Genomic DNA, 26,419 nt, shown 5'->3' with positions numbered 1-26,419 from the left:
ACTTTAAAAGAAAATTGAGGTTGAAATTGATTTTTTTGTATGTTTTCGTTGGTTTCTCAAAACGGTTTATCCAGATCGATTTTGTACACGAAAATCGGCGTCACAATGCCGATTTTTGTTAACCAAATCGGCGACACAACGCCGACTTTACAAGTCAAAATCAGCGTTGTAACACCGATTTTTTGATTTTTTTTTATATAATTTATGTTTTTTATTTGATTTTCAATTACATGAAGGATAAATTAGTATTTTTATGTCGGAGACCTTAAACTAATTAAAAAATGGGCTTGCATATTTATATCCTTTGCCATTTATTAATTTAACTCCGCGAAGTATAAACAAGAACAAACTTCACACTTCCATTTTTCCAGTCGTCAAGCCTTCGCCTTCAATCTACTCCTCTTCCCTCCGTCGCTCTATTAGCTACAGATCTGGTGAATTATCAGGTTATTAATTTTTTTTTTAATTTTCATATTGTCGAGATTTTGGGTTTTCCTTGATCCGTTCAATTCGAAAAATCACGACGATTTCAATCATGCGTTTTATCGTTTGCATTCCAATCCCGCGTGGTTTTTGATGTTTTTACGACGTCGTATTTTGTAGAAATCTGTAATCTGTGCAGTTGCGATGCAATAACGGCCAATTTCTGCATTTTTTAAAAAAATTTAAACCCTATTTTAATGATTCAGATCTCGATCTTCTTCTTTCGATCATATAAAGTATAAATTACCGAACTCAATTTTGTGTTGTGTGGCATTTCAGGAGTTGTTGGGAATCATTAATTTTGCTTAATCAGTGACTGTTTGGTTGAATTTGAGAGCAACAAGATGGTAATATTTCTTTTACCCTTTTGTTTCTTCACTTAATTTTTTGACATTTTCTCTGTCTTTATTTTGCTTTTTGACCATTGTATTCGTAACCGGTGCTGCAGGTTGTACTCGCGGCTTCGATTATAAGCAAATCTGGCAAAGGTAAGCACCTACTGTTGACTTCTTATAAGTAACGTACCTAGATGTGGTGGATTTTGAGTTTGGTTGCTTATTTATGTTAGGTAGGGGATACAGTTGGTTTTACATTTTTGCCTGTTCTTTGTAATGAGGTGGAAAAATGATCAAAAGTAACGCAATAGAATATCTGAATGAAGTTGGCATTTGAGCACGACGTAAAAACTAGTTGGTTGTTAAAAGCAGGAAATTCCCCTGTTATGATATGAAGATTGATTTGAATGAACTTCTAAAAGCCTTTCGTGTGACTTCTAATTTAGTGTCCATTGTCGGGAGACTTGTCACTTTGAAGAGTGAACAAATTGCTCAACCTGATATTGGTTTCAACAGTATAGTGTTCGCCGTGGAAATCTCTCCTTTTTTTTTGATTTTTTCTATTTGCAATTTCACGACTGATTTATTGCATAAGGTAATGCATGATATGACTTATCAGCATAAAATTTGGTCTCACAACAGAACTTCGCACCAAGTAATGATGGATGATATTAATTGTCTCTTTACTTTCTCAGCGATTGAGATAGATTGCTACTGGAGGTTTTGAAATTATTATTTATTGAACCTTAATAAATGTTATTATTTATATATTTGGGTTTTCTTTTTGGCTAGGTAAATTTGTTTCTAAACCTCAGTGATTGAATATGGGGTTAGAGGACAAATTTGTCATTAACTTTACTTGTTCCGTATTTTATTGTGCTACTATTACTTTCTTAGCTTTGGTTATTTTCTCCGCTTTGAGGATTTTGCTAAACTAATGACCTTTTCCTCTAAAACTTTGACAAAAAAAAAAGCAGTTCACTTTTCATGATTTCTCTTCCACATTGTTGTAAAAATGCTGCAGTTGTTAGTAGATTTGTCCATTTAAATATGATTTTCTTTGCTGTAACCATGTTTTCTGCATTCTGTTAGCTGGACAAGTTAAATGACCACGTTTACTATATGATTTTTTTATCTTCTGCAGCACTTGTTTCAAGGCAGTTTGTTGATATGTCTCGTATAAGGATTGAGGGATACCTTGCAGCTTTTCCTAAATTGGTTGGAATAGGCAAACAGCATACTTACGTCGAGACTGAAAATGTTCGTTATGTTTATCAGCCAATTGAGACTCTATACTTGCTTCTTATTACAACTAAACAGAGCAACATTCTTGAAGATTTGGAGACACTGAGGCTACTCTCAAAGCTCGTATCCTTTTTCTATTTGACAAATTTGTTTTTCCCTTTCTTATATGCCTTCTGAGAAGCTGTGCTTTTTCACCTCTGGGTGTGCGTGCTTTCACCATCAGTGTTTTGCGTATTTAGTTATATGCTTAGAGCAGAAAATGTATATGCTTTTTTCTTTACTAAGACTTTGCTTCTACCATCCATGGGACTCATTGTGGAATTTTTATGTTTTTATCAAATGTGGTATTGTTTCCCTAACTGTACCTAGGTGCCTGAATACTCTTATTCCCTAGACGAAGAGGGCATTGGCAGAATGGCATTTGAGATTCTTTTTGCATTTGATGAAGTTATTTCACTTGGGCAAAAAGAAAATCTCACTGTCGCACAAGTTAAACAGTACTGTGAGATGGAAAGTCACGAAGAGAGATTGCACAAGTTGGTCTTACAAAGTAAGATCAATGAAACCAAGGATGTCATGAAGCGCAAGGCTAATGAAATTGACAAAAGCAGGGTAAATTGATTGATGCACAACCAATGATTTTTACCTTCTATTTCATTTTATAGGGTCATGGATAAACTGATTTTGTGTAAAATTTGTCTAGATCGAGAAGAATAGGGGTGAGAAAGGAGGATTTATGTCTCTGCAATCGATGGGTTCTGGAAGAATTGATACTGGGTTTGGCAGTGATTCCAGCATATCTAGTAATACTGGTGGTTTTGGAAGTGGTACAGGCTTTGGACTGAACACTGAAGCGGATTCTTTCTCCACTAAGCCAAAAGGTTTGTGTTTTATACTTTCACCTGATAAAATTGAAAGGTAGTTAATAGTCTACACTAATTTCTCAAAAATTGCTATGCATGAAGTTCTTTCTTGATGATAGATATCATATTGAAAAATTATGCAGTATCTGAGTATTTAAATCCGTTCAAGAGCATGTATCTCTTATTCTTTTACTTTTTGCTGAGGGGATTGTTTAATATTTTTGTATTGGCCTTCTCCTGGTCCATAAAGTTATAGAACAATGAAAATTCACCCTACTACCGGACTACACATTGTCTCATCAGTTTAGAGAAAGATCACAGCTTCTATTATTGTGAATGTGTGGGAGGATCTTATTAGTTTTGAGTATGTTGCATCATTATAAGACATCATCTAGCCATACTTACCATTTAAGCGTACTTATGAGAGTGTAATATTCACCGCATCGTCCGGCCGAAGTGTATAGAGGGTAGAGTACTTTTGGTTGTACATTTTTGGGTTTGTCTTTTATAATAACTGTTAATGTGGAAGTCATTGTGTCAAAGGATCCAAATTATAATTGTTGCTCATTATTTTCTTTTTGGCATTGGATTTGATTGAGATGCTACATGAGTGAATGATACATTAGAAATAGCACGTGACTATTTCCTGACATGTTGCTTTCTGAATTTCTATGAACAGGTCGTCCACAAGCATCTGCTTCAGCTCCACCCAAGGGTCTTGGTATGCAGCTAGGGAAAAACCAGAAGACCAACCAATTTTTGGAATCTCTCAAAGCTGAAGGCGAAGTTATTGTTGAAGATGTGAGACCAAGTGTCGGTCAGTCCAAACCAGCTGCAGCACTACCAAGTGATCCAGTTACCTTAACTGTTGAAGAAAAGCTTAACATAACTCTAAAACAGGATGGTGGTATTGGGAACTTTGATTTGCAGGGTACCTTGGCACTCCATATACTTAGCCACAGTGACGGGCTTATCCAAGTTCAGGTTCTCTAGATTCCTTCAATGGCTCTGCTCCTTTGTCCTTTTGAACTGCTTCTAAAAGTGTTGAAAAGTAGTCTCGATTTTATGTTCATGTTCTGGTAAAAATCTATCTGATGTCGTCTGTGATATTTTTCAGATTGAAACTGGTGGTAATCCAGGAATTCAATATAGAACGCACCCCAACATGAACAAGGAATTGTTTTCTGGTGAGAATATTTTGGGCCTCAAGGATCCGAATCGGCCATTTCCGATTGGTGCGGCAGGTGATGGTGTTAGTCTCTTGAAGTGGAGAATGCAAAGTGCAGATGAGTCGCTTGTGCCATTATCAAGTGAGCTTTGATCTTATCATACGCACAATCACATGTATGTACAGCAAACACTTAATGTGATTTGATTCACATACTTCTTTTTTGTTGTAGTTAACTGCTGGCCTTCTGTTTCGGGGAATGAGACGTATGTGAACATGGAATATGAATCTTCACCAATGTTTGATCTGCAAAATGTTGTGATTTCAATTCCTCTTCCGGCTCTTAGGGAGGCGCCAAAAGTACAACAGATTGATGGGGATTGGAAGTAAGTTCATTTTGACATTTAACGCTGCGTTATATGAATAACACTATGATTTCATCAATGAGGTTTAGTTGGGATTCTGTTTAAACTTTTATTCTTGTTTGGTTTAAGTAAGAGACAGATGTGAAAAATAACCAAAGCTACTCGATTCAATTGTCAAACGTGCTTTTGATATCTGTGAACGTAAAGGATCAAGTTTGAGCATATTTTTCGTTCGGTGATAAAAGAGCTTGGTTTGAGTTGGACTCAAATAGTAAAAACAGCTAATATTGCTTGATTCCCTTTTTTGGCTCCGATTAAATAACGTTCGGGCTCCAATCCGTTAATAATCAAACCACGGTCAAATATATTTTTAAATCTCGATAGAAAATTAGATTATCTTGAACAGTAATATGTTGAGGCCGACTTGATACATTTAAACCACTATCAATAGCAATTTTGATAGCTCGAACCATCTAGCCTTCTTCATCCCTTTTTCACATGAAATACTAATAGTAATAGGTAAATTTATTATCTTCGGAAGAAACTGCAGCTTGAGGTTAAATATGAAAATCTGAATCACAAATGAAATCCTGAATACTTCGCAATGAAACTAAAAAGAGTGAGCTGAAACAAGCTTGAAACTCTAAAGAAATTTGCCTTGTAATTAATTGGGTGTCGTTTGAATTAAGTTTTACCGTAAGGAGGAATCTTGGTATGTTTCTAAAAAGTTCGTTACATAGTACTTTATATTTTGCCTTTCACTTTGTTTTCAATTGAACTTGCAAATAAGCATTTACAATGTTTATAACTGCAGATATGATCCCAGAAAGTCAATCTTGGAGTGGTCAATTGTACTCATTGATAACTCAAACCGCAGGTTGAATTCTCACTCAAGTTATTCTACTCTACCTTTATACCGACTGATTTCACAGTTGTCTAATTTGGTTTTTGATTGGGTATTGGAATCTTTTCAGTGGATCTATGGAATTCGTTATTCCTGCAGTGGATACATCCGATCTTTTCCCGATTTCTGTGCGTTTTACTTCTACAAGCACTTTCAGTGATCTAAAGGTTCTTTTCTGTCCTCCCTTTCACTCCCTATATGTTCTCATTGTTACTTTTTGTCATGTAAACAATTCTGCGGAGGAATAATAAAAATCCGACAACAAACTTTTGCTGAGCATTCTACTAAGTTATTTTTATTTCTTTTAATTACCATGCATCTCCACGAGAAATTCCGACGAGTCGTTAATCGAAGTATCTCAACGTTTGCAGGTTGTTAATATTTTGCCCCTGAAAGGTGGTAATCCCCCCAAGTATGCCCAGAGAACACTGCTATCAGCTGAAAATTACCAAGTTGTCTGATTATTGTTCTGGGAATTGGAATTTCTTCCATTTCGGCTTACCCTTTTTATTTGATGACCCCCGAAAAAGTTATTACAGGTTTTGTGGTTATGTTATACAATGATTTTGTAATTGTTCTTTTTTTGTTCTTTTCCGAAGTCGAGCAGAATATCGGAGTTCTTTTGTTAGAGATGTTTCAAATTATGTCATGATATTTTACATATTGCTTGTGTGAGATAGGCCAATTATATGCCAATGAGCCCTCACTATTCGAAAATCTACTCTTTAAGGTGATTTGCTGTATATTTTATATAATTGCAAATACCATTTTAAGGCAAATTACGGCAAACACCGTGAGGTAATGTCAAATTATGAAGAAAAAAAATCTTTATTGTTTCGGTAATTACAATAATCCCCACATCTCTATATTGTCGTATGAAAGAACCCTTCTTTCAATAGGTAAATTTGCAATGTAAGGATGAACGAACGTATAAGAAAATACATAGTTGAATGCTGGTGCCTGGTTATAATTACCCAAACATAAGAGGTTTTTCGTAATTTGACCTTTTCTTTGGGGTGGTCGTAATTTGCCCTAATTTTTAATTGTTTGAAAACCAAAATCTTATGTTTGCAACTATATGATACTTGGATAATCCACCTTATCAAGATCTTTTTGGCTTTTCATTTTCCAATTAATCATTAAAAAAACATCCAAAAGGTGAAAATTTTGAATATAAGGACAATTGTTTTTCCTCTCATAAAGGAACCAAATGACAAGAGTCATGTGAAGCAAAAAGCTAAACAATACAACATGGCCATTTATTAAATCATCAAAAAAAAAAAAAACATGGCCATTTATTGTGATACAAAATATATTTACAAAAAAAGCCCCTTCACTTTTCTAGAATTACATCAACACCTTAAAAGTTGTAGATTTATTACATTAATTAATACCATTTGTAGAGGGTGAGAGTAATCAATTTTGACAAATTATAGGAGACTGGATGTAATTTCTTAAAAATAAGGTTTTTTTTTTGTAATTACACTTTATTTCGAGAAGATGGTTGTAACATAAAAACAACAATAAACAATGTTAAAATATATGCCCTCAAAATCTATATATGTGGCTCTATGATTTCCCTTTCCCTGGGTAGGTTGCATTGATTGTTTTTTTCCCTTTTCGATACATATAATACCTCAAAAAGATATCTGCGTCGCGTAAGGGATGAACTAGCCGTTGTATTAAGTGATTTTTTGTCAATTAACCTAAGTTAGAACACAATTGTTAACGATTGGAGATCGAATTTATCACATACGGTTAGTCTAGTGTGATTTATGTCTCTCGTATGATTTGCAAGTTATTATACGTGAACGTGAGTGTAGGTTGGCCACAATTTCTTCATTAAAAAAAGAAAAAAAAATATTTGCAATTCCAAAATCTAAATATTTATTTAATAATTATACAAAATCTTGAAAAAAAAATATATATTTAAAAATGTTGTTCAACGTATTGTGCGAGTCAGATTAGCGTAACAAACAAGTCAACGATTGTTATTCCTCATAGTATCTTTATTATCCCAACAATTACGGAAAACAGATTCCGTACCGTTTTTTTTCGCCCCCCTATAAATACCGCTTATGCCTCCTCTAATACCAGAGTTTTTCAAAACCTCTCATCTTCTCTCTCTTCAAATTTTTTTTTTTGTTTTGAATTTTCTCTCTCTAGAACTGCTTTTGTTTGTTCCCATTGTTTTCTTCAACAATTTCTTTTCCTTTTATGGAAATCAAATTCGAGATTGTTTGATCTCTCTCTTAATAATAATAATGTCTACACATGTTGCTCCAATTTCCACCGCCCCCGTCTCCTCCGGCTCGGCGCCGAGTTCCGCCCCCGGTTCGCCCAAAAGCCGCGTCAAATTTCTGTGCAGTCACGGCGGCAAAATCCTCCCCCGCCCCGCCGACGGCCACCTCAAGTACGTCGGCGGCGAAACACGTGTCATTTCTGTGCCTAGGGATATTCCTTTCCAGGGTAACGCATTTATTTTCCTCCATTCCTTTTAATTTCTGTATTTTGTGTGGCCTCTGTTAAATATTGGAAAAATTGCTTGCTTTAACATTTTGGGGATGAAACAAAAATAATTTGTACAGGCTGTGGTGTTGTAGACCTAAATTTTTGAATTTTTTTGTTTGTTTGTGGCATTAACTGTACATTGATAAGGATTTACAAAATAAAGTTTTTTTTTTTCTGTATTATATATAATTTCATTACAGAATGTGAAATTACGAAAAAGAGGCTCTAAATTGTTTAAATCATGTTCTCATAGAGTAATTTGGACTTGAATGTATATTGTTTGAAGGAATAACGAGTCCCTTTCTCGATTTTATCGGGTGTCGTTATATGCTCATTTCGTATTTATTTCTCTGTTGTTGAGTGTTCAATCGGTGCAGTTGTTGTTGTTGTTGTTAATGGTGGTTTATTCCATGCTTCGGTTGCTGAATTTCACCGGATGTCTAATCTGCTTACAGCCTTACGCGTGTATTTTCAAGGTTTTCACTTCCAAATTATTTTTTCAATTTCCTCCCTCTTTCCATTTCAATGCTTATTGAAAAGATACACTTATAACCGAATTAGACATCCAGTGAAATTTAATAGGTGTAGTAGCATGGAACAAAATGTGTTGGGAGATGCTTGATGATCACTTATGTAGATAACGAGGGTGGAAAACACACACACACTAAGTGTGCATTTGGATGGAAGGATTTGAGGGAGGGATTTCAAATCCATAATAACGAATCCATCGATTTTGTTTGGATGGACTCATTTGTCGAGGAATTTCAAATCCATAGCTCCCATTTTTAGTTGTTTTTTGAGCATTGTGGTGATTTCAAATCCCTTCTCATTTGGACTCATTTTAAATACATTCATTTCAAATCCCTCAATCCAAACGCAGCCTTAGAATTTTTCCACTACTCTGCTCCAAACCCTCTTTGCTGAAATCACATTCTTGAATGTTTATCTTTTTACAGAACTGATGAAGAAGCTCACCTACATGATCGAAGGAGAAACAACACTCAAGTACCAGGTCATCACCGAAGACCTCGACGCACTTGTCTCCGTAAAATCCGACGAAGACCTCCGCCACATGTGCGACGAAATCGAGCGGTACGAACTCGCCGGAGCGCCGCGCCTCCGGGCCTTCCTCTTCCCCGTGGGCCCCATAGTGATGGAGACTCAAAACATCACAGTGGACCATTACGCCCTCGAGCAACGCTACATAGACGCAATCAACGGCATAATCCGCCTAAACGCCGTCCTTAAGCAGCACCCTAACATAAACGCAGTTCAAAACGGCTCTTTAGTCTCCTCAGGCTGCTCTTCTCCAAGATCTCCCGATAGCTGCACCACCGAAGCTATAAACAATGAAGCAACAGTGTATTGTAATAGCCGTACGAATATGCATAAGGTACAAAGTTCGCCAAACATATGCAGCCTTAATAATAATACTAATAATAATAATGTCGCACAACATTATATGCAACAACAACAACAGCATCATCAAGTTGCTTCGACACCTCATTATATGAATCACTGTAATGGATATCAGTTGCCACTGAATAAGCCGCCTATTGATCTGAGAAATGGTGGTGGTGTGGTTGGACCCGATAGGTTGATGTCCGTTAGGTCTGTCGGGCGGGCGGATGGGGGGAGATACCAAATGGATCTGCCACCTCAGCAGCAGTATTACTATAATAATAACAATTACACGAGGCAGCAGAATCGAGGAAACGGGTGTTGTAATAAATGCATGCATTATGAGGATTTGGGTCATTATCCGGAGAGGAGGATGACGGGGAGATTGAGCCCAGCTTCTTCTTCGAGTCCACGTCTTAGTTACAGTGGGATGAAGGTGTGGGATAATACTTATGTTGGGGATGTTTGAATAAAGAGAATATCAAGTGGGAGTTTGGATGAATATGTTTTTTTCCCCGATGCGGGGACGACATTCTTGAGGTGTTCATGGATTCTCTTACCAATTATGTTTTTGTTGATCAAATGCTTTGGTCCAATCCCCCACCCTCAATTTTAAAATGTTCCCATGGAAGCATATTTGGAGAGACTAATTTCATTTTTATTTTTATTTTTTGAATTATTTATGTAAATAGATTTGTGTGCGTGAGATATCGAATTGTGAACAGTTTGTAAATTCTTGTGTTCTTGGATTTATTCCATTTTACACTCGACTGTATATTTGTACATATTTAGTGCTTTTTTTTTTTTTTTTAAATTTAAATCTTGTAGATGAGGAATCAAATGCTAGTTAAGATTAGTGTTACCATCATTTGTGAATTTTTTTATACATGTTAATCTAATTTTCCAAAATTGGCTGAAATTTCACCCGCTAAGGGCATCTCCAATGGAGTAAGCAAATTGCATTTGGCTTCAAAATATAGAAATTGTGGAAGAAAATTCAACACCAACAAGAAACTTAGTCGGGCTCTAAATTTTCAGATTTTTGCATAATCTCCAAATTTGTTCCTAAATATAGGACTTTGTTTGGAGACTCATGTGTATTTCTTGAGATTTTATTTAGAGATTGGAAATTATAGAGTACTCCATTGTGAGATTTTATATTTTAGAGACTCTAAAATTCCATGGAGTCTCCATATGGATCTCCAAAATAGAATTTAGAGACCTAATTTGCTTGCTCTATTGGAGATGCCCTAAGAGTCTTTCGGGCAGATTAGCTAGAGAGTCTAGACAAAAAATAATAATTTTAAACTGAAAATACTTTATTATCATTCAATTCATCCATTCTCAAAACCACATCCACTGCAAAAAGTAGCATTCTTTCCACTATTCCATCTCTTTCTATTAGTCCCATGTCGTTGAACGCCTAATTTTCGCCATAACTTCATTGGAAGAAGGCTATTTTCACTTAAAATGTGTAGTTACAGTTGAAATTCTCTAACTAAGTTGCCCAGTCTAAATTGTCTATTTTCAACCTAAATTGTCCAAGTACGGTAGCCCAAAGGACCTTTAGCAAATGCAATATATCCGAACATATTGTTAGCTTTATAAAATATGTTTTAAGGGAGTTTTTAGCCAATTTTCCCTTTGTTTATAGCACTTCAAATGTTGCATCATTGGGTTTGGATGTGTGTCTGATTTCCCAAAATTGGCTGCAATTTGAACCAACCCTAAGGGAGACTACATGTAATTTACCCTTCTTGAAAAACACACAAATTCCGGGGTTTATTTGGTGTTGCACCAGATAAAATACACCGATCTGACATAATCGCATACACACCCATGTGTATATATACCTAGTTAAAAGTTAACCCACCACACCAACAGTTAAAAATCACCCATTTATTTCACCTTCACCGTGTGTAGAATCTCAATAACCCAAATTCCAGCAACCATTTCAAAAGTGTGGGCAGCTTTTCTATAACAAGTGCTGCAAATAATAAAATCTTGAAGCTAACAATAATCTAAGTCTTTTTTGCTTTATAACAACCACACCACCTATGACACTTCTAATACCTTTTCTGACTTAAATAATTCTTTCTTCAAAACAATCAATCTGGACAAAAAACATTCCTTATGCACATGTGAAGAAAGAAATATATGTCAACAAAAAATATAGCTACCAACCAATTTCAAGCATCGAATTCCCCATGCTTCTCACTCCTCATTTGCTGTCGGTGAAATCAGCATCAATAACATCACCGTCAGGTCCCTTGCCCGACGATTCTCCGGCAGCAGCACCACCAGGTGTGGGTCCCTCGCTGGGAGCGGCACCACCAGGTTGATTGTACAATGACTGGCCGAGCTGCATTACTTCCTGATTAAGAGCAGCCATAGCGTCCTTAATCGCTTGGGTGGACCCACCTGAGATTGCTTCCTTGAGTTCTCCTAACTTAGCCTCGACTTTTTCTTTTACGGGGACAGGAACTTTTTCTCCGAGCTCCTTCAACTGCTTCTCTGTCTGGTAAACTACTGAATCAGCCTGGTTTTTGGTATCTATTGCGTCTCTCTTCTCCTTGTCTTCCTTTGCGAATTTTTCAGCTTCGCTCACCATTTTTTCTACCTGAAGTTTTCGTTCACCAAAAAAAAAAAAAAACTTAAATTCAGCACCGAAAACACTGTCTATGATTGAATAATGGAGAAATATCCTAATTAATAGGAAAAGGGTCATATGGCAATCCCGAGTGGATCCTCAAAACTATTGAAATGCAATTCAGATGCTACAGAAAATTATAGAAATATTCTAATTAAGGCGGTGATTGCAATAAGCTTTTGAGTCTGAAAAACTGATAAGGAGCTTTTTTTTTGGCTTATGATTAGTTTTTTAATGTTTGCAATGCTAACTTTTGCTTCTGGTTTTCTAAGAGTACGCAGTTTAAAATGTAAACAACAATCTGAGAAGCGCCCTTGGAGCTGCTTATCCAATATAAAAGCACTTTTGTAACTAAAAAAGAAAGAAGGCGTTTGACTTTTTCACCCTTATAATTCCATATCGAAATTCCAATTATCATCAAAATACGATACAGATAAAATTTATATGCAAACAGTATAACTTCTCTGTTGGTTACTTAAAGTTGATCTTTTAGAAATAAATACTTGTGCTAAATTTAACTCATAATCACTAACTTCTACTTGTGTAAAACCTCTTGTATACACCACCCAAGACAAAGTTCCTTATAAAAAACACGGTAAAAGAAGAGGAAAAATGCAGTTGTGAGGCATGAAATTCAATTAAGGCATCACTTTTAAATAAAAAATAAAATTTACCTCGTCACTAGGCAATGTACTTGCACCAGTAATGGTGATATCTTGCTTCTTCCCAGTTCCCTTATCAATGGCAGCAACAGAAAGGATGCCATTGGCATCAATGTCGAATTTGACCTCAATTTGAGGAACTCCACGTGGGGCCGGTGGAATCCCATCAAGTCGGAAGCTACCTAAAGACTTGTTGTCTCTGACAAACTCTCTCTCACCTTGAAGCACATTGATCTCAACACTTGTCTGACCATCAGCAGCTGTTGAGAACACCTCCGATTTCGAGGTGGGCAGTGTCGTATTTCTCAGAATAATCTTTGTCATTACTCCACCAAGAGTTTCCAGCCCCAGAGACAGTGGTGTTACATCTAGAAGGACAATGTCACTAACATCTCCAGCCAAAACACCAGCCTAAGTAAAATGAAACCAAAGCAGCTGTTTAAATAAATAACGTAACTTAAAAAGTGTTGAAGACAGCAAACAGAGGAAAAGAGGAACAAACCTGAACTGCAGCTCCGAGGGCAACAACTTCATCGGGATTAACAGTGACATTTGGGTCCTTTCCGGTCAATTTTTTAACGAGTTCTTGAACAGATGGAATACGGGTTGAGCCACCTACAAGGATTACCTCGTCTAGATCACTGAACGAGAGCTTTGCATCCCTCAATGAATTCTGAACGGGAGTTTTGAGTCTGAGAGACAGACATGATTTCCTTCCATATAAGTTCAAAGAAAGAGAGTAGGAAATACTTCAGAATTCAAATGAATACAAGATGCTGTAAAATCACCTGTCGAGTAAATCTGAGCACAACTCCTCAAACTTAGCTCGTGTAAGAGTGGTTTCAATATGTTTGGGACCATCTGCAGTAGCAGTAATGAAAGGCAAACTGTCCAAGAAAAAAATTAAAAATTAAACGGTCATCAAGACTGCACATATGAGGCTCCTAATCGACTCGCAATATTTGAAACATGCCTTAGATTAGTCTGTGTCAGAGATGATAGCTCCATTTTAGCTTTCTCAGCTGTCTCGGTCAGGCGCTGAAGTGCTTGCTTGTCCTTCAATAGATCTATTCCCTCATCTTTCTTGAAACTTGCAGCAAGCCAATCAACAATTCTCTGAATAAAACACAAAACAAAGGATCAACAATCTCATTCACGAATTGCTTGGTAAATCCAATAGAAGGGAAAGAGGGTAGATGGATAAAGAGAGAGTTGTTTTATAACTCAGCAAGAAGGATGAACCTTATCAAAGTCATCACCACCAAGATGTGTATCTCCAGATGTAGAAAGCACCTCAAACACGCCATCACCAACCTCGAGAACTAAAACCAGAGAAAGAAAATAAATTATAAATCTTCAGACAGAATCTGTAAGTATTCATCACTAAATACGAAAATGTATCAGCACATAGAAGTGATAATCATAGTCTACAGTTGTAACTTGTAACAGATAGACCAATTTACAACGGTCCCGACAAGAAATTTCTATCCATCTAAGCAGAGGAAATTGTCTCACATGGGTAAAAAAGGTTCCAACAATCAGATATACTGGAGGAGGCATACGTACCATATAAACAAAAAAACAGTGCAATCAGTGTTGATTAACAAGAATATTCCATACCTGAAACATCAAAAGTACCACCTCCAAGGTCAAAAACCAGAATCGTTTCATTGCTTTTCCTTTCAAAACCATAAGCAAGTGATGCAGCTGTTGGCTCGTTTATGATACGGAGAACTTCTAGGCCAGCAATACGACCAGCATCCTTGGTTGCAGTTCTCTGAGAATCATTGAAGTACGCAGGCACAGTAACGACTGCTTTAGTAACCTTGTCATTCAAAAACTTCGACGCATCATCCACAAGCTTCCTCAAAACCTACAAAATCCAGCAAGAAGGAAACAATTAGACGCTACAATTAGTCCAATCAAGCACTTGTAATAAAATCATACCACACCTATTCATTTTTTTTAATGGTGTTTAACAAATATACCATACACCATGATACCAATATATAATTACATAAGCTGGTATCGAGGCACATACAAAAAAAAAAAAAAGCCAATTGCAGCATTTAAACTTCTATTCAGTTACATCAAATTCTTTAAATGCATGCAAACCCTTGGCAACAACCAAAAAAAAAAAAAAAACTTCTTCCATCCCAATTTAATCCTATGCAATTTCAAGAACAAAAACAAATGTCCACCTCAGATGAAATGCAAATTACCAAAATTCAAACTATTTATATACCTGAGCAGAGATTTCTTCGGCTGCAAATTGCTTCCCAATGGCAGGACACTCAAGCTTGACATTCCCATTCTCATCCCTCACAACATTATATGAAACCTGCTTCGACTCATTGTCAATTTCCGACATCTTCCTCCCAATGAACCTCTTCACCGAAAAGAACGTATTCTCAGGGTTCACCACCGCCTGCCGCTTGGCAATCTGCCCCACCAATCTATCCCCATTCTTAGTGTAAGCCACCACAGACGGCGTCGTCCTCTGCCCCTCAGCATTCGTGACGATGGTCGGCTTTCCTCCCTCCATCGCCGCCACAGCAGAATTCGTCGTACCAAGGTCAATTCCGACGACTTTCTCGGCCACCACACGGAGCGGAGTGCTGCGTCGGGAGCTGCCGCCGCCGCCGCCGCTTCTGACCTTGTTCTTCAGATTCAGCCCGAACGAAACGGCGTTGTTCAGCTTAGTCCCGAAGAAGACGGTCTTCGCGGGATTGTTTCTGGCGGGGTTCCCGGATGTGAAGTGGGCGGTGGCACCGAGGGCGTGAATTTGAGCTGCAGAAGACGCCATTTTTGGTGGATAGTTCGGAGTAGACTGAATATGGCGGAGGAAAGCAATTGAGTAAGGATCAACTCAAACCCTAGAAATTGGGGGAAATTGATAGTGAGGGTTTGAGGAGAGACGAAGAAGAAGATAAGGGGGGGAATGGGGGTGGAGGGTTTAATGGCTACTCTGTGTGTTAGGTGAGTACACGTCACACTTCTAGAAACATCTATTTCGGTCCGGCCGGCAGATATCTATTTTATTAAATAATATTAATATTAATAATAATAATAATATTTTCTTTTCTTTTTTTTTTTTTTTTGAATTAGAATTTTGTTAGAAATGAGAAGCAAGGGAAATGACATAATTTGAATTTTGAATTGACTGGCTTGCGGTGTAAGAAAAATCGAAATCCTCTCAACACCTTTCTGAAATCTGGCGAATTAAACGAGCAATTTCGACAACTATTGGTGTAAAAAATTACTTCTCAACGTATATTTAACGTTTTATTTTTTGTTTAGTAGCAAATTGCATCGGTTAGAATAAGTTTATGATTGAATTGGAAAAAAGAACAAAAATCACCTTTGTTTCGTGCTACAAAGCAGGAAATGGACTTCTTCATAGAGGAATTTTCAAATTTTTGGTTTGTTTCGTGTAGACTTACACAAAAACAAAACTGAAGCTTCTGTTTCGTGTAAATTACACCTACACAAAATGGTCCAAAAAATGATTTTTTTTGTTGCATTTCGTGTAATTTCACACGAAACGGAACAACATTTATACATAAGAAAAAAATGAAAACAAATCATTTCGTGTGGATTACACGAAATGCGACGAAATGCAACATCGCATTTCGTGTAATCCTACACGAAATGCATTAAAAAAAAAAAGACGAAAAGTCGACAAAAAAATGTTTTTTTTATCTCACAATCGGAATCAGTTTCGACCATATTGATAATTGATGTGCATAGAGGGAGGAGAATTTCATTTTTCCATATTATTTACAATATTTCTTTTCGTTTTTTTATTTGTATATGTCATCCAACAATGAATATATCTACACATATGCCTAAAAACAAATGAACTATTAAGAACCAAAAACATTCACAAACCCAAATCATTGCCTAACATCAAATGCAATCAAATGAATCCAAAACATCAAGAAAAGAAAAAAAAGAAAAAAAAAAAAAAAAACAGAGACTACTCTCAGTACTTTGATCAATAATTATTATTATGTAAAAAAAAAAAAAAAAAAAAAAACTCATTACTCGATAATGGCTAATCAAAATTCCCGACGACAAAAATAAATTACGACTAAAATGTGCCACCTGTTTGTCAACCTTCGGTGACACGATGTTGCTTCTGTGGCAAAGCTCTCCACCCAATATCCCGTCTGTAAAATCCCTCCGGCCAGTTGACTTGGTCAACGGCTTGGTAAACCCTATCACGAGCCTCAGCAAGATTTGCCCCCTTGGCGGAGATTCCAAGAACACGGCCACCCGTGGCAATATAGTTACCATCGGAATCGAGGGCGGTGCCAGCATGGAATACCTTAACGGTGGGGGCCACTTGCTCAGCTTCTTCTAGGTTATGAATCACCGTTCCGTTTTTGTAACTGCCGGGGTAACCGTTGCTAGCCATAACCACCACCATGGCTGAACCAGGGGACCACTCTAGAGATACGTTGGCTAGTTTTCCCTTGCATGCTGCCAGTAGGACTTGAGCTAGGTCCGATTCCAAACGGACCATCAATACCTGCAAATTACCCATGTCCGAAATTCGATTAAAAAAAATTCAAGAACGTAACACATTGTAAAACGGGGAAAACGGAACATGGAAATCACACTTGCTGCGTCGGGGTTTATTGCATTTAGTACCCGCATGTAATAGTGAATTGCTACAAAAGTCGTCGCATTATTAATATTAACAAAAAGAAACACACCCTATAATGCAGTTTTTTTAGCAAACTATAGGCTAATTTAAAAACAATTAATTTAAAAAACCTCTACTTCAGGCTAATTTTGTTGGAAACAAGTCATTCACATATGATAAGACAAGATTAAATTCAGATGCAATACAAACAAACCGAATTCGATACAGTCTCGTTTTTTTTGTAATGTCGCTTCCTATTCGATTTTTTCCTAATTCTTCTCGACATGAATTTCTAGACCAATCAATACGAGAATTTAACAATTAACAGAAGAAAAAAAACCAACCTGGCACTCTGGATCACCGAAACGAACATTGTACTCAATCAGCTTCGGCAAACCAGATTTCCTCTCAATCATAAGCCCAGCATACAAAACGCCGACAAACTTACACCCTTCCAAAGCCATCCCTTTCACAGTCGGAACAATTATAGATTCCATCACGACCTTTTCGAGTTCTTTAGTCAAGACGGGGGCCGGAGAATAGGCCCCCATGCCACCTGTATTGGGCCCCACATCACCATCCCCAACTCGTTTATGGTCCTGAGCAGATTCTAGAGCTAAGGCATTCTCACCATCCACTAGAGCGAAAAATGAAGCTTCCTCTCCTTCGAGACACTCCTCGATAATTACACGACCGCCCGCCGATCCAAAAGCGTTTTTTACGAGCATTGTTTCGACTGCTTCGTATGCCTCTTCTAGAGTTGTGGCGACTATGACTCCTTTTCCTGCTGCTAAGCCGTCTGCTTTGACTACGATCGGAGCGCCTTGACTCTTTATGTATGCTTTTGCGAGAGATGGATCGGAGAATGTTTGGTACTGTTTGCAAGAATCAAGAATGACTGAGGTGAGTGTTTTTTGCAGAGAGGTACTGTTTGCAAAAGCTTAACGAAACTAATTATGAGTTCTTTTCTATTGTAGTTTATTTGCAGACACATCATCAACTGTTATGATAGATGCTTAAAGTTGATTTTTTTCTTAACATTTGCAAATGACCCCCAACTTTTAGAAAATAACTAATTATTTCAAGGTTTCCTCATAATCACCACATGATGAGTAACGTTTGAAATGATTACTTATTTATAAAAGTTGGGGGGTAGTTTGCAAATGTTGCGAAAAAAAGTTCAAAATTTTAAACAGTCAATTTATAAGCTGATGGATAACTAAAATTTACTTAAAATCTTCGGTCAAAATAATAAGGCACAAATGGCCAATGCAACTTAAAATAAAACTTCTGCAAAGATTCTTTTTTGAGATTATATCGGGGCATTTGCAAACACTCGAAAACATATAATTAGCCAAAAACAAGTAAAACTCGTATTCTACTTCCAAAAGCTTTTTCAAACACCAAGTAAGTTAAGAGAACTAACCAAAAGAACAAAAACTAAACCACATCATCGATAAATGCAATATAAAAACTTAAAAAAAAAAAAAAAAAAAAACGAACCTTAGCGGTTGGAATATCATATTTGTCACACAATCGTTTCATAAAGTCCTTAGAACCTTCCAAGGCAGCAGCTTCAGAAGAAGGGCCGAAAGTAGGAATCCCGGCATTTACAAGATCGTTCGCAAGGCCCGCAACAAGAGGAGCTTCGGGCCCCACCACAACCAGCCCGATACCCCATTCACGGCAGAAGGCAATCACCGACAAGCTGTCGGAGATATCTAGGTAGTCTATACAAGTTGCATCGCCGGAGTTGGATATTCCGGCATTGCCGGGTGCACAGAAGACGGCATCGCACGACGGAGATCGTTTCTTCAGGGCGTAACAAAGCGCGTGCTCTCTTCCACCTCCGCCGATAACTAATACCGATACTCTTTCCACTACAATAGAATTTAATTTTGAGCAACACATTGTTATAATCAGAATGTACAGTTTTGATTTAATGGAAGGATTAGACATAAATAAAAGTAGAAAATAAAAAAAAAATTAAAAATTACCGGAGGTAGAGGAAGCGCCGTTACTTGAAGCAACGCAGCTAAAAACAGGAAACCCCTGTTGGCGGAAAACGACGCCGTTTCTGCGGCGGGCTGTAAACCCACGGCGGCGAATTTGACCGGAGCTACCACACCGAAGATTTGAAGCGTCCCAATTGATGGGTCCGGCGAGAAAAAAGCTCTGAGAGAAGACCTTTGGCGATAAATTGAAGAAACGAGTAGGAGTGGTGAATGATTCCGTACTACCGCCATTGAAGGCGGTTGCGAAGGTCTGCGAAAATATGCAGGCCATGAAATAGTGAAGCAATTACGACGCAATTAGGGGATTAAATAGATGAGAGAGATACAGTGGAGTTGCGATTATGAAGAAATTTGGGGAAGAAGTTGTTGTTTGTTGCAGACAAATGAATGAGCGGCAAAAGGAAGTAAGAGAAAGAATTGTGCTTTGTAGGTTTTCATTACTGTGTTTCCATTTCTCGTTTCCTTTTTCGAAACCTTTTCTTTTTATTTTATTTTTTTATTATTATTAAATAAATTTGAAATTGGATTACATGTGAGGTATCGATATTCGGTCCATTTTAGAAAAAAAGAAGAAAAAAAAAAGTCCGTAAACAATTTTTAGACTATCAATATTTAGGGGTGTTCCACTCGGCCGATAAACCGACCGAACAGAATCAAAATCGGATTAAATTGTTTAAGGTTATATAACAAACTGTAAAATACATTTACATTGATAGTTTTTTTCATTTTTTAGGGTCGATTGTTGGAATTTAAATGTCAAATTCAAGAATTAATTAGGTTAAATATATATTTTTTACAATTTTCAAAATATTAAAAATATATTTTCGGTTTATCGATACTGAACCAAAAAGACCGAATTAATTCGACAAAAAACCAAACCGTACCGAACTTGGAGAATTTACCAAAATTGCTGTTGTTGTCCCTACAAATCATCATTTAGCACTTGAGTTTTCAATTTTCACACATTTAAATCCCATTCAATTACGGAAATCCAGTCAAAACTGTCCAAATATATTTTACACACATCCACATGTACGTGTGCGTTTACTCGTAATATTTTTCTTCACCAAAAACACATAATGGGTTTAAGAACCTTAAAGCACAAGATCCACATTGAACTCAATTTACATAGGACGTGAAGCACGAAAAAACTGATCTATACGCATTCTTTTTTTTCTTTTCTTTTCTTTTTTTCGTCCTGTACTTTTTCATTTTTTCAGTATCCGGCAATAAACATTCCGCAAGTCTCATAAATATAAACGGAATTGCTGACATGGCATACGTTCGTCAAGCTAAAAAACTCTTATCCCCTACAAAATAGTCCCTGCAAACTTGAAGCCATTTTGACAAAACATGAAGTTTCTTTTTTCACAGAATCGAAGGAGCAGGACTTGTTTGATGCGTTGACTAAGAGTGGAAAGCCATGAACAAATTCTGCCTTCTAGCATGTTCCGGAATGAGGCGGTGGATAGTGTCGGCAGGTATACCGGAAAGCTCTGCGAGAAAACAATGAAGGCATATTTTTTAAGATGCTTTCAAGCATAAAATGGTAAGCTGAATGATCAAAGCATTTAATTAAACCGATTTCAGTTCATTAGATGAAAAAACGTAAATTCTGTTTACAAGTTCAAATTTACCTTGAGGTTTGAAATTAAAGAGAGGAGGAAGCGGGCGACCATTTGGAAGTCGGGTGTTGGGATCCCTCAATTCATCGAAGAAAGGGTGAATGCATGCTTCCAACTGGGATGCACCCCCACAACAACATCAACACCAAAAAAAAAATCGTAAATTTACTTGATTACTTGCAGTTTCTGAATTGCGATTCAGTAGATGGAGGACGAAAGTTGAACTTACAGCTGTGCATCTGAGATTGGGTGAGTACTGGAAAAACCGACAAACCAGGTCCACTGCCTCTGGAGGTAGACGCTTCTGGAAAACCTGAAAGAAAAACAAAAATTACAATATTTGTAACCATGAGCAGAAGTTGTTTAAGGATATTCGTCGGACAGAAAAATAAATAAATAAAGAATGCCAAGGGAAGATGCGAAGGTAATGTACCTTGTGCCAAGGATGGGGCTTGATCTGTGGAAACTTGAACTCCGTATAGTTTGGATTCATGCATTTGATCTCTTCTCTCGTAGGTGTTCCTAAAACCTGTTATGAGGTCAATTAAAACCCGATAATTGCAAAACCCCTGTTAGAGTCCAAACAACACTAAATAATCGGAAAGGGCGACGCCAATGACTAACAGTCGCTAAACTTTTTCAGTTCTATAATTGTGTTATATGTAAAAGACTATTTACTATTTAATCATGAATATCGTAGCTCTCATGTAACTTGAGTTCGAGTGGTATTACCTTAATAATTTCAACAAGTTGATCAACTCCACTCTCTCCAGGAAACAACGGCTGTATAAAAAGAAATGAGAGATGTGTCAGAGTATTATGAAGGCGCAATGTATTGGGAACAGAAAACATTCAGATCATTGTTCAACCTGTCCGAGAAGTAATTCAGCCATTACACAACCACTCGACCATATATCAATTGCAGTTGTATATTCAGTCGCACCGAATATGAGTTCAGGAGCACGGTAATATCTCGAACATATATAGGATACATTGGGTTCCCCTTTCACCTAAGGAATGAATGAAATGCATGAGCAAAGACAAACTTTAATTAGTGATTCATGTTGCACAAAGACTTACCAAAACTTTCGCACTTCCGAAATCACAGAGTTTAAGCTGATGTGTGTGTGGATTCACCTGAAAGTAAATCAATATAACATCAGCTTCTTTAAATAAAAACAAGATGATTAGAGATCAAGAAAACACCACCAAGTAATTTAGTCTCGAGTCTACTGAAAGGAAAAAAGAAAGAGAAAAAAGAGTACAGTAATAACCAATATATATCATCTTATAGTTACACATAAATAAATCCGATAATTTAATTTAAAATCATAGACATGGTTAATAAAGTAAATTAATTCCCAATATCCTATCACCCAGAAATTATATATCTTTAAAGGACTACCTGAAAAGTAATTATGCTATTGTAATCAGTGATCAGCTAAAACATGAACATTACTGATTCGGAATTAAGAACCTCATCTTTAATAATAGAAATACTTACAAGTAAATTTTGAGGCTTGATGTCTCGGTGACAAATACCAATACAATTATGTATGTAGGCAAGTGCTCGGCATATCTGCACACAGGGAAAGGAGTTGTTATGAAAGAGATCTTCATAAGAAACTATTGGATGAGAGAAAAGAAACCTCTCAAATGCAAACACGGTGCAAGGAAAATATTGAAGGCTACGTGACAATCAACAAGTCAAAAGAATTAACATTCAGAAATTAATTTTAAGATCAAGAAAAACACACGCAAACAAAACTACTTGCCTGATAGGTATAGAGTTTGACATATATCAATGGCATTCGCTGGTTCATCCTGCTGTATTGTCGTGCAATACGATTAACAGTTTCTGGCACATAATCCAGGACAAGATTTAGGTATAGCTCTTCTTTCTCAGTTTTCGCGAAGAATGAATGCTTCAAAGCCACGATATTGGGATGGTCCAACATTTGCATAATCTGCAACTCCCTGTTTTTGTAGCGCTTGTCCTGAAGAACCTTCTTAATAGCAACTATTTCTCCAGTCTCTCTGCATTTTGCCTGTTAGAAACAGCTTGAATCACCACAGAAAGGACAAATAGCAATACGAACTTCTAAAACTAGGTAATGCCACATAACTTACTTGAAAGACAACTCCAAACGAACCAGTTCCAACAACATGTTCTGCTATGTAACTGACCACCTGTCAACACAAATAAAGCGGAAATTATTACCACTGGTCATTCTCACCATGTGAAGCAATACTTCTAAAAGAACTATTACCGACCTGCTTAGACTGACCATTTCGACCACCAATAGTGGTCCTTATGACGTGCCCTGTTTCAGCACCCACACCATCAATTATGTCGGGTTCACTATCCTGCATAAGAAAGGAAATCTCTGTTGCAATGTTTATCACGAGCAAGACTCAGAAACCACTATAAATTTTCAAGAATGAAGCTAGTATTAACTTCGACCACTTCAGAAGTGCAGAAGCTGCAAATAAACGTAGCATCTCCACGTATAAGCACTGAAAAATGATCTAAACTTACCCTATCATCATCAGTATCCACTCTGTCTCTCAATCTCATCTCAAGCATCTCCCTTCCCAGCCATTCAACAGAACTAGACGAGACCTTCAAGCCATTAGCCGATCTTGAACTCCCGGCTCCTCCATGTCCTAGTCCAGCCGATGCCATGAGTAAGGCTGATTGAGTATCAATAAGCTACTGTCTCCTCCAATTTTCAAGTATGTGGCATTCCATATCTTCAAAGCCAGTCTTTACCTAAATACACATGGAAAGTTATTAAGATAGTTTTGCTAAAAACCAAACTTCATTTGAATAAGAAAACTGGTCAATAGTCCTTAGTGTAGTCATCATGCCAAAAAAAGGCAAAATAATGCAATTTTTCAAGGTAAAAAACAAATTTGAATATCTTTCATGAAAACCCTTGTCTTGTTAGCAGGATGTAAAACACCATAAAAGATAGTGTGGTTAAGTTGGAAAACAGAGGGAACTAAAATATTATGATTCCTTAATGTAGTACAGAAAGATGTGTGTGTGTGTGTGTGTCTCTATGTGTAGGTATCTCAAATGAATGCGCAGTGTATATACAATTGAACTCTCTCTGACTCTCATTTATCATGTCTGTCACACTTTTCCAAATTAAAGTAAAACACTTCAGACTAGAACAAATATGACAGGAACCATCAAGTTTGTGGACAATAGTTTCTTTATCAAAAGAAATATCGCCAAACAAGTTCAGATCAACAGTGTTTACAACAAAGACCAGGACACGTATCCAAATGAGATTTTTACGAATACAGTACAAAATCTCACAAAGCAACAACGTACAAAAATTTCAACGAAAATAAGTACATATAACTCACAATCCTATGACCCAAGGATTAATGGCTCTTTTTGTTCCAGCGACCCACACTTTTTTATGTTTTTTTAGCTAAAGTTTCTGTGGTCAAGTATCAAGGTTATGTCACATAGCAATCTGCCAAGTCTCTTCAAAATGCAGTACAAACAGCATTACATGTTACGGAAGAACTCTACGTATAGCAAGAATAAGCCCACCAAATCGGGATTTTTCTGTTTGCGTTTAATAATAATACATATTTCACAATGTCCAGTTGCATCTCAGAAGCCAAAATGCTATGCTTGTTTTACTATCCTTTTTCACTTTCAATTGGACTATAGAAATCTCGAATTTCAGGAAATCAAGCTAATTGATATTGTCTAACATTCACATCTAAATATAGTAAGCTCCACAAATTACTAAGCGCTTATCATTAGCAAGCTCGATCAAGCATAGCCCACATACACTGACAACAGAAAAATTAGAAAAACAACGTTACCTACATCCAACTTATGTTCAGCTAAACTATACTTGATTTATGTTTCATGATCTGAACTATATTTAGAACCGAACAAGTAACCAACCACACTTGAACAAATCCATTATTCATTATAGTTCGTTAACTTTTCCCTTCATACTTAATGGGCACTTAAATTTTCACTCTACTATTACGAGCAAGCTTTCTCAGACTCCATTACATAAACTCACCTTAAGAGCTTTGTAAATATAACTACAAAATAAAACCCTTAGTTCTCGATAAAAGACCACGATATTACAGAAATAATTCACTCAGATTTTCCATTACTCTGGTCTCCTTCTTCGAGCTGTTACTCGCCAAATACAAAAACTCCAAAAACCATCACCATAAAGTTAAAACCTAATTTCAAATGTATCATACCCTAACTTTTACCCAAATTAATCAGATCTAACTCCAAAATTTGAAGCTACCACCAATTTCAGACAATAATCAAATACAAACAACAATAATCACAAAATCATAAAACTTCACCCAATCCAGTCTCAACTTTTAAATAGATAATTAAAAAAAAAAATATAGCACATGAAAATCGACTACTAACAGGAAGCAAACTCGCCGCCAATACGAAGCAGATCACACACATTTTTCTGCTCCTTCAACTCCAATCGATGACACCATCAATTAACACAAAAAATTAAGCATAAATTAACATAAATTAAACGCAGATGAACAATAAAGTAAGAGATTTTGAATTTTTTTTTTAAAGGATGGATCATAAAACACAGAGCGTGAAGAATAATCGTACCTTTATTCTCTACTGCCTTTTCATCGTTTCACTTTTCCTCTCTCTCTCTCTCTCTCTCTCTCTCTCTCTCTTTCTCTCTCTATATGTATGGGTGAAGAAGAATGTATGTATATGTGTGTGATTGAGAATAGGGAATCAAAGTGATACACAGTGTGTGTATATGTGTGTAACTGCGTGTTTTGGGGGGTTTCAAAACTTCTTCCCCACTGAGACTTGACTTTGAAAGTGACAGTCTTCTTTGTCCAAACTCAAATGTGAATATAAAAGGACAAATACACTTGTGTGTATCTATTCTTGTGTGATTTGTATCTATTCGGATGTCTATAAATTGCAATTTTTATTTTTTTTAGAATATTTTTTTTATTTTAATTTTAATTTTAAACATTATAATTTCTCATTTATTTTATTTTTAACTTGTGTGTATAATAATTTATATTATGGGCCCCAAAACATTACAATAATACCAAGATGGTCAACCTCATTTTTTTTCTATTATCAACCTACCTTTCGGAACACAAAAATCGTTCAATATGGTTATTTTGTCCAGCGCGCGTCCACTTAGAGCAACTCCAATGGAAGCATTAAATGAGGTATCAAACTAAAAAACTACCACTTTGATGCTCTAAAATTAAAAAATCATTCTCCAATGGAGGCATTAAGAGCAACTCCAATGGAGAAACATCAAAATGGAGCATTAAACATTCATTTGATACTTGATATAATACTTTGATACCTCTAGAAAAAAAATTCACTCCAACCACAAGTATCAAATAGATTATCAAATCTTAAATATATGTATAATTATTTTTTTAAATGCCACGTGTCAGATAGTGATAGGTTAATGGAGTGGTTATATTTTTGATACCTCATTTTCCAGGGAGTATTTTTGCACCTCGGGGTGGTTG

General features: G+C 36.7%; 5 protein-coding genes across 6 annotated transcripts; 2 read left to right on the top strand and 3 right to left on the bottom strand.

Annotated features, from left to right (window-relative positions):
* The first annotated feature begins 306 nt into the window (after positions 1 to 306).
* Positions 307 to 6,080, top strand: LOC105962549 (coatomer subunit delta). Its single transcript, XM_012986861.2, has 12 exons — positions 307 to 446; positions 763 to 830; positions 932 to 971; positions 1,963 to 2,186; positions 2,433 to 2,675; positions 2,767 to 2,944; positions 3,606 to 3,910; positions 4,044 to 4,236; positions 4,327 to 4,480; positions 5,274 to 5,336; positions 5,434 to 5,530; positions 5,735 to 6,080. The coding sequence occupies exons 2-12, from the start codon at positions 828 to 830 to the stop codon at positions 5,822 to 5,824; spliced, it is 1,590 nt and encodes a 529-aa protein (XP_012842315.1). The 5' UTR covers positions 307 to 446; positions 763 to 827; the 3' UTR covers positions 5,825 to 6,080.
* A 1,370-nt stretch (positions 6,081 to 7,450) lies between these two features.
* Positions 7,451 to 10,116, top strand: LOC105962533 (uncharacterized). The gene is made up of 2 exons (XM_012986847.2): positions 7,451 to 7,832; positions 8,831 to 10,116. Exons 1-2 carry the CDS (start codon positions 7,628 to 7,630, stop codon positions 9,742 to 9,744), a joined length of 1,119 nt encoding a protein of 372 aa, XP_012842301.2. The 5' UTR covers positions 7,451 to 7,627; the 3' UTR covers positions 9,745 to 10,116.
* A 1,046-nt stretch (positions 10,117 to 11,162) lies between these two features.
* On the bottom strand, positions 11,163 to 15,644 carry LOC105962550 (stromal 70 kDa heat shock-related protein, chloroplastic). Its single transcript, XM_012986862.2, has 8 exons — positions 14,833 to 15,644; positions 14,208 to 14,460; positions 13,830 to 13,909; positions 13,561 to 13,703; positions 13,376 to 13,474; positions 13,090 to 13,279; positions 12,600 to 12,998; positions 11,163 to 11,895 (listed from the first exon to the last, which is right to left on the bottom strand). The coding sequence occupies exons 1-8, from the start codon at positions 15,391 to 15,393 to the stop codon at positions 11,497 to 11,499; spliced, it is 2,124 nt and encodes a 707-aa protein (XP_012842316.2). The 5' UTR covers positions 15,394 to 15,644; the 3' UTR covers positions 11,163 to 11,496.
* A 792-nt stretch (positions 15,645 to 16,436) lies between these two features.
* PUR2 (Glycinamide ribonucleotide (GAR) synthetase) lies at positions 16,437 to 19,738 on the bottom strand. Its single transcript, XM_088813734.1, has 4 exons — positions 19,236 to 19,738; positions 18,742 to 19,118; positions 17,583 to 18,113; positions 16,437 to 17,121 (listed from the first exon to the last, which is right to left on the bottom strand). Exons 1-4 carry the CDS (start codon positions 19,522 to 19,524, stop codon positions 16,702 to 16,704), a joined length of 1,617 nt encoding a protein of 538 aa, XP_088669860.1. The 5' UTR covers positions 19,525 to 19,738; the 3' UTR covers positions 16,437 to 16,701.
* A 527-nt stretch (positions 19,739 to 20,265) lies between these two features.
* Positions 20,266 to 25,814, bottom strand: LOC105962552 (shaggy-related protein kinase kappa). Of its 2 annotated transcripts, XM_012986865.2 has the most exons (14): positions 25,515 to 25,744; positions 25,311 to 25,362; positions 23,418 to 23,651; positions 23,153 to 23,245; positions 23,009 to 23,068; positions 22,654 to 22,926; positions 22,383 to 22,457; positions 21,959 to 22,015; positions 21,748 to 21,888; positions 21,611 to 21,661; positions 21,312 to 21,407; positions 21,108 to 21,191; positions 20,891 to 20,993; positions 20,266 to 20,749 (listed from the first exon to the last, which is right to left on the bottom strand). In XM_012986865.2, the coding sequence occupies exons 3-14, from the start codon at positions 23,562 to 23,564 to the stop codon at positions 20,661 to 20,663; spliced, it is 1,269 nt and encodes a 422-aa protein (XP_012842319.1). In that variant the 5' UTR covers positions 23,565 to 23,651; positions 25,311 to 25,362; positions 25,515 to 25,744; the 3' UTR covers positions 20,266 to 20,660. The 2 variants fall into 2 exon arrangements, with proteins under 2 accessions (XP_012842319.1, XP_012842317.1); XM_012986863.2 differs by lacking the exon at positions 25,311 to 25,362 and having other exon boundaries at positions 25,515 to 25,814.
* Between the last annotated feature and the right edge of the window lie 605 nt (positions 25,815 to 26,419).

This window comes from Erythranthe guttata, chromosome 14 (assembly GCF_056151865.1).
Source record: "Erythranthe guttata isolate IM_541 chromosome 14, IM_541, whole genome shotgun sequence".
Lineage (NCBI taxonomy): Eukaryota > Viridiplantae > Streptophyta > Magnoliopsida > Lamiales > Phrymaceae > Erythranthe > Erythranthe guttata.
This window is presented reverse-complemented; position numbering and strand designations above follow the sequence as displayed.

What these genes read in the sequence shown, in the direction of transcription:
- LOC105962549 (XM_012986861.2), top strand. An exon ending in GTCGCTTGTGCCATTATCAA is followed by an intron (nt 4,237 to 4,326) that starts GTGAGCTTTGAT and finishes TTTTTGTTGTAG; the next exon opens with TTAACTGCTGGCCTTCTGTT. An exon ending in CAGATTGATGGGGATTGGAA is followed by an intron (nt 4,481 to 5,273) that starts GTAAGTTCATTT and finishes TTATAACTGCAG; the next exon opens with ATATGATCCCAGAAAGTCAA.
- LOC105962533 (XM_012986847.2), top strand. Translation starts at nt 7,628, where the DNA reads ATGTCTACACATGTTGCTCCAATTTCCACCGCCCCCGTCTCCTCCGGC. An exon ending in TAGGGATATTCCTTTCCAGG is followed by an intron (nt 7,833 to 8,830) that starts GTAACGCATTTA and finishes ATCTTTTTACAG; the next exon opens with AACTGATGAAGAAGCTCACC.
- LOC105962550 (XM_012986862.2), bottom strand. Translation starts at nt 15,393, where the DNA reads ATGGCGTCTTCTGCAGCTCAAATTCACGCCCTCGGTGCCACCGCCCAC. An exon ending in CCGAAGAAATCTCTGCTCAG is followed by an intron (nt 14,461 to 14,832) that starts GTATATAAATAG and finishes TGGATTTTGTAG; the next exon opens with GTTTTGAGGAAGCTTGTGGA. An exon ending in GTACATTGCCTAGTGACGAG is followed by an intron (nt 11,896 to 12,599) that starts GTAAATTTTATT and finishes CGAAAACTTCAG; the next exon opens with GTAGAAAAAATGGTGAGCGA.
- PUR2 (XM_088813734.1), bottom strand. Translation starts at nt 19,524, where the DNA reads ATGGCCTGCATATTTTCGCAGACCTTCGCAACCGCCTTCAATGGCGGT. An exon ending in CGGCGCTTCCTCTACCTCCG is followed by an intron (nt 19,119 to 19,235) that starts GTAATTTTTAAT and finishes ATTCTATTGTAG; the next exon opens with TGGAAAGAGTATCGGTATTA. An exon ending in ATGATATTCCAACCGCTAAG is followed by an intron (nt 18,114 to 18,741) that starts GTTCGTTTTTTT and finishes TCTTGCAAACAG; the next exon opens with TACCAAACATTCTCCGATCC.
- LOC105962552 (XM_012986863.2), bottom strand. Translation starts at nt 23,564, where the DNA reads ATGGCATCGGCTGGACTAGGACATGGAGGAGCCGGGAGTTCAAGATCG. An exon ending in TCGGAAGTGCGAAAGTTTTG is followed by an intron (nt 21,889 to 21,958) that starts GTAAGTCTTTGT and finishes TTCATTCCTTAG; the next exon opens with GTGAAAGGGGAACCCAATGT. An exon ending in CTTTAATTTCAAACCTCAAG is followed by an intron (nt 20,750 to 20,890) that starts GTAAATTTGAAC and finishes GTTTTCTCGCAG; the next exon opens with AGCTTTCCGGTATACCTGCC.